Source organism: Petaurus breviceps, unplaced genomic scaffold (genome assembly GCF_028583685.1).
Source record: "Petaurus breviceps papuanus isolate PSGF00001 unplaced genomic scaffold, PetGlider_PUasm1.0 151, whole genome shotgun sequence".
NCBI lineage: Eukaryota > Metazoa > Chordata > Mammalia > Diprotodontia > Petauridae > Petaurus > Petaurus breviceps.
In genome coordinates this window covers 20,442,546-20,448,802 of record NW_027185712.1, presented here as the reverse complement: position 1 = coordinate 20,448,802, position 6,257 = coordinate 20,442,546, and the positions used below count along the sequence as shown (strand labels likewise).

The 6,257-nt window shown below is 39.7% G+C and overlaps 1 protein-coding gene across 1 annotated transcript in view; it reads left to right on the top strand.

The window, feature by feature from the left end:
• The window catches only part of SLC6A3 (solute carrier family 6 member 3), a 105,538-nt gene that overhangs the window by 58,927 nt on the left and 40,354 nt on the right, over positions 1-6,257 (top strand). The window contains exon 8 of the mRNA XM_069076467.1: positions 1,443-1,567. Within this exon, the coding sequence (XP_068932568.1) occupies positions 1,443-1,567 (125 nt within the window). The remainder of the gene's footprint in view (positions 1-1,442; positions 1,568-6,257) is intronic.

Sequence of the window (6,257 nt, the reverse complement as noted above, 5' to 3'; positions counted from 1 at the left end):
ATGAAGTCATAAAATAAAGTTTTTCTATATGTATCAGTTAAATATTGTTGACTGGAAGTCACAGAAACATTTTTTTCCCAATGTGGGTATGTGCATATCCCTAAATCAACTTAAAAACAGAATCATTATACAGATTAGTTAACTGGTGGCATAGTGAATAGAGTGCCAGGCCTGGAGTCAGAAAGACTCATCTTCCTGAGTTCAAATCTGACCTCAGACACTTACTAGCCATGTGACCCTGGCCAAGTCATTTACTTCACCTTATTTGCCTCAGTTTCCTCATCTATAAAATGAGCTAGAGAAAGAAATGATGAACAACTCCAGTATCTCTGCCAAAAAAAAACCCAAATGGGGTCATAAAGAGTAGGACAGAACTGAACAGCTATTTCCTCACATTCCTTACTAGGTGAAATTTACCTTAAGAAAATGTATGTTCCCCTGAAAAAAAAAAGCCAATATGCCTGATATATTGTTCCAAGAGAGATACCCATGGTCAAAATGTGGCACTCACAAAAACCTTTTGGTACAGGGTTTCTTTAATAAGTAGTGTTTGGCGAGTCAGGGAAATAAGTTCAAAAATTGGTCAATTTCTTTTTGTAAATGGTTCTTGTGGTGGAATGAAGAGACTTCCAGTCTTCCGTCGAGTTGATTGGTTATATCTTGTATTCAAGATATGAGAGTGAGAAAAATTTTTCTTTTTCCTTTTCTTTTGACATTGGCTTTGATTCTGCTACTGAATGTCTGAGCAGGTTGCAGTTAAGATGAAAGCAGAGAGACTTGCTTTCCCTTATCTCTCTTTCCTCCTACATTCTTCCTTTCCCTTCCTTTGCCTTCCTTTCACCTCTTATCCCCCACTTCTCTGCTTTCCCTGTAATCGTCTCATTTCTCCTCAACCCCAAAGGAAACTGCATGGGCAGGGTTGGTTAGGGAAAACATTTTGGTTCATTTTTTTCCTCCTTGCTTTCAAGACCAAATTTTGCTTAAACATGAATGGACTTTGCCATTGAAGAGAAGGAGGTTATGCAGAAGAGTTCCTCATCTTCCCTCCACAAAGTAATGAACAGGACCGTGCAAACCTGACCTGCTCAGACTCTTGTTTGTAGCTGCCCCCCTTGAGCACATTCATGAGCGGGTCAGAGGTGTCAGAGAGGCCTGTACAGGTGAGACTGGTATTGGTCTTCTGTGTGGTTACTCTAAGGACAGGAGAGCTGTCCTGGACAAAAAGCTTGCAGGAAACTGCTGTTAACCACAGAGTTGATAGGTTGATCATTTTCTTTCTGAAAAAGTAGGCTCCCTTACAAAAATGTCCTAAACAATGGCCCTGCCCTCCCCCTTGGCCCCACTCCTTAAAGTCCCAGTAAATTAAGAATAATGAGTATAAAATTACATCTGCTCCCATAATCTTCTCCTGCTTTATCATGACTTGTTTTGTATTTTCCCAGAGATGCGATCATCACTACCTCTGTCAACTCCTTGACAAGCTTTTTTTCTGGCTTTGTCATCTTCTCTTTCCTGGGTTACATGTCACAGAAACACAACGTGCCCATTGGTGATGTGGCCAAAGATGGTGAGTATGTGACGATTACCAGTTCTTACGCATGAAAGTGGCTTTGGCCTAGATTCCTCAGCCATAATCCTAATTAGCCCTACCTATCTGTCCTGGAACACTTGGACTCAGTTGTCCACATATCATTATAAACTACTCTGAGAGGAAGGTGACAGACTTCCCAAAACTGATGGGGAAATTTTTAATGTGACAAGGGGGTCTTTGTTTGTTTGAGTTATTTATTAGGAGGCTTGTGAGTCCTTCTAAAATACTTTCAAACTGTAGCATGGTTAAATACTATTAAAGGTAAATGGCCTCTTCTGAAAGTTTCCCTGTCCATTCCTCAATGGCCTGTACTATATTTATACTGGAAAGCAGAGGCTCAACACTGTTCCCATCAAATGGGAAGTCTATATTATGAGAATACATTATTTTTAAATGGATTCTACTGTTTGGGTTAATGGGTCAGATAAAAGGGATCCAATCAAGCAGCCAATCCATAAGCACTTATGAAGTGCCTACTATGTGTTGGTCACAGTGCTAGATAGGTCCTGGACACATAAAGACAAAAATGAAATAATCCCTGCCTTCCACTCAAAGAGCTTTCATTCCATAGAGGGGAAACAATGCATGCACACATCCAAAATAATTACACGTCTATTTCATCAAAGAGGCGCTATTAAATGGAAGAATCTGGAAAGGCCAGGTATAAGCTGTGAAGGGATAGAGGGGAGGATGAAATGCATTTCAAGGAGGGGTGAACATTTGTATAGGACATGGAAGTGGGAGGTGGAATTTCTTGAATGAGGGACAGCCAGAAGGCCAGTTGGGCAAGGCCTGAGAATTCGTGGAGGGGAAAGAAGTATCAGAGCAGATTGTGGAGAACTTTAAATAACAAACAAAGGAGTTTGTGCTTGACCTTGGAGAAACAGGAGGCACTAGCTGGGCAGGAGAGTGACATGACAATAGATTCCAGTGCTGTGGTACCTGGAATCAATCTGTTCAAATTCTTTGCCAGCTAAAAAGTTCAAAAATAAATGTAATTACAGATGAGGTCACTTGAAAGCATGTCTGTGAATTTCAGATTTTACCTCTGATCATCCAGCAGGTCAGCTAAGTGGCAAGGGGGGATAGAATACTAGGCCTAGAGTTAGGAAGACTCTTCATGAGTTCAAACCTAGCCTCAGTCACTTAGTGGCCATATGATCCTGGGCAAGTCACTTAACTCTTTGTTTCAGTTTCCTCGAGAAAGAAATAACAAACCATCCCAGTATCTTGGTCAAGAAAACTCCAAATGGGGTTTTCAGAAAAACAACTGAACAACCACAAATCTAGAAGGTTGTGGCAGGGAGAAGGCAAAATGGCAGGAGAGGGAGGATTTTCACATGCTCAGATGAAAATTAGGATTGGTCAGGGGGATGGAACGCTAGACTTGGAATCTAAAGGCCTGAATTGTTTGATTGAGGGAAGCTTTAAACTTCCTTCCATCTTTAACAACCTAAGTATGTCTTGTGTAATTAGAGAGAAAAGGATAAAAGAAGACTGCATCAGGCTTTCAGATGTATAGATGAAGAAACGCAATATCCACTGGCATGATTTATTCCACCAGCACTTCATGAAAGGGAGAATGCCAAGCTTTGGGAAAAAGCCACCATTTCTATTAGATACCAATGATGACTTTACCATGAATTAGTATATTCTGATACAGTGGTTTGGTAGGGCTAATGGTCCATTTAGGGCTTAATTTGGAGCTCCAGAAAGTCTCTAGAAAATTCAGTTGCATCTTGAAAAATTTATTTGCTTTTGGAGAGTTGGATAATGAGGTCAAGTAGTCCTAAGTCTGATTTCACCCGGGACATTTTTTTTCTATGTCACCACTAATTTAATTGTGTAGGCATGGCCTTAAAGCTCCAGTTCCTCTTATGGTGTGGTACTTGTTACTCATTGACAATCTTCAACTGTCCACTTCAGGGCTGTTCCCCTGGAGTGCTATTTGTAGCAAGGATAATTCTTTCCACCTTAAATTCATATAGGACTCTATACCTAAATGAGGCCAGATAAACAAGTAATGCTTGTGTTCATGTAAATCATAGAACATTTTAAAATCCTGGGGCAAAATAAGAGAGAAGTAATTAAAAAAAAAAACAGATCCGGGGTGGTGAAATTTACTCACTATTGCATTTCTGCATTTTTACTGCTAGTTTTGCCCTTTATTATGATAAATAGCAAGTGCTTTCAAAAACCTCCATTAACCCCTGATAGTAAAGGTTAAAATCTTCCATCCGCTTCTGTGACAAGTAAAGTAAATGTCATTTATGGGTTCTAATTCTCCAGAAAATATTAACCCACCTAAAAAAATGAAAGAAGAGGATGTTGATATTACATTCTGCAAAGCTTACTGATATCTTCCTGTGCGTCGTTTGTGGCATTTGAAATCCGTAGAGGTGTCTAAAGGCAAAGACTCTATTTGAAAATGTGCCTCTGTTCAGTCAGGAATGGTGAGAAAGCTTAGTTTAGAATGGCATTATAGCCTGCTCTTAACTCCTAATAGGAAGCTTCAGAAATCTGTACATGGATGAGTGTGGGTTCTACTTCTTAAGGAAGAAAATGAAATGACTTAGTGTTTCAGCAGAAACTGGTTCAGTTTTAGGATATAGTTTGGTACAATGGAAAGAGTTCTGGAAGGAAGACCTATGTTTGAGTCCTGGCTCTCCTACTTCCTACCTATGTGACCTCACTTTCCCCATCTGTAAACAAGGGAGTGAGGAATTTTTTACTTCTGAGTTCCTTCCACTTCTAAATCTGGGATCCTGCGGCGCCATGTTTAGGTTTGAGAAAGTGTGAAATAAAAACACTTTCTAGAATCTATCGGTCTTTGAGAAAAGAAAAACATACCAGGTGGCTTGATGTTCTTTGTATGAAAAGCATTTTAGAATTATGGTCAATTTTTAAAATTATCTTTGGTAAAACTATCTGCTGTATGGATGACATATCCATGGGTATAATTTACATCCTGATCTGGCTTCTGCTTCTTTCAATATGTCTGATCATTTCCCCTTTAATTCATTAGTGTGTCTACAAGGAATGAAAACTGTTTATTAATAATAGTTAGCATTTATATAGTGCTTTAAGGTTTACAAAGTGCTTTCCATAGATTGTCTCATTTGATCCTCAAAACAACCCAATGAGATAAGTGCTGTTAATTAGCCCCATTTTACAGATGAGGAAACTGAGACAAAGAAAAATTAATTGACTTATCCAGGGTCACATAATTAGTAAGTGTCTAAGGCAGGATTTGAATTTAGATCTTTATGACTCCTAGTCCTACACAGGCCCATCATACCACCAAATTGCCTAATACTCAAATTTGAAAAGATGTGTGATATAACTGGTGGGTGTGCTTTCTCCGTGCCTTAAATAAGGGAAGGGGGCAAAAGGAGAGAGAAAGGGAAGTGGAATAAGCATTTATATAGTGCCCACTATGTGCCAGGCACTGTACTAAATACTTGATAAATAGTACCTTATTTGATCTTTGTACTTCATGTTGGACCTCGAAAAATTCATCACCTGGTGACCAGCATTCTATAGTTAAACCTAGGCTCTTCTTCAGACAACAGTCAGAGTCCATTCAGCAACCTGTACTCAAAGGCTTTCCTAGGACCTATTGACATGGCCTTCAAGAAGAAAAGGGGAGGAGAAGGAGACTTAGGGGAGCAGCTAGGTGGCACAATGGATAGAGCACTGGTTTTGGAATCGGGAAGATCTGAGTTGAAAATTGACCTCAGACACTTAGCTGTGTGACCCTGGGAAAGTCACTTAACCCCTATTTGCCTCAGTTCCACAATCTGTGAAATGAGCTGGAGAATGACATGGCAAACCACTCCAGTATCCCTGCCAAGAAAATCCCATCATGAGGAGTCAGACACAATTGAAAAATACTAAGAAAGTGCCTACTCTGCTAGGCACTGTGCCAAGTGCTTTTTACAAATAAAATCTTATATGGTCACCTCATTTGAGAAGTCATGATCATCTCCATGCCATGAGAAGGCATTGAAGTAGGACCTGAGAGGTTTTCTTTCTTAAATTATATGCAGAAAATTACGCAGAGAAATAAATATAAAGGATCATTGAATTTTCTTCTATTTGAGGCTATTTGTACTATTCTTTTGGATCCTTTCAGCAAATGAGCTTCAGCATAGAGCCTACAATCCTCTTCCAGAGAATCACTGAAAGTACCTACCCTGTATTCCCAGACTGCACTTAAGCCCTGTTCCTCCTTTGGATTCCACTGGAACCACAGCTACAGCTGGAAAAGATACCTATGTGATAAAGACAATGATTTTTTTCATCCTGTAGGACTCGATACATCAACTTGGAGTTGGGGAGAGTTGGAAGGAGGCAAAGTTGTGGGGTTTTTAGAGTTCTTTGGCACTGGCTTAGGGTAGAGAATAGAACTATTAAATGTAGCATTTAGATTCTGTTTTCTATTGTCCATGACTGATAGGCACATCTAAATTAATCTTCTTCATAGTCCCAAAGTAGATGAATAACAAGTACAGCCATCCCTATTTCACAAAGGGGGAACTTAAAAGTAGAAAATGGTTAACTATTAATATTTTGTGCCTCTTTGCCAGGAGTTCAAAGGGCTTTACAGGGCGTCCATCTGTAGCAGCAAGCACCCCAAGCGTCCTCAGGGTTTGCAGCTACCACA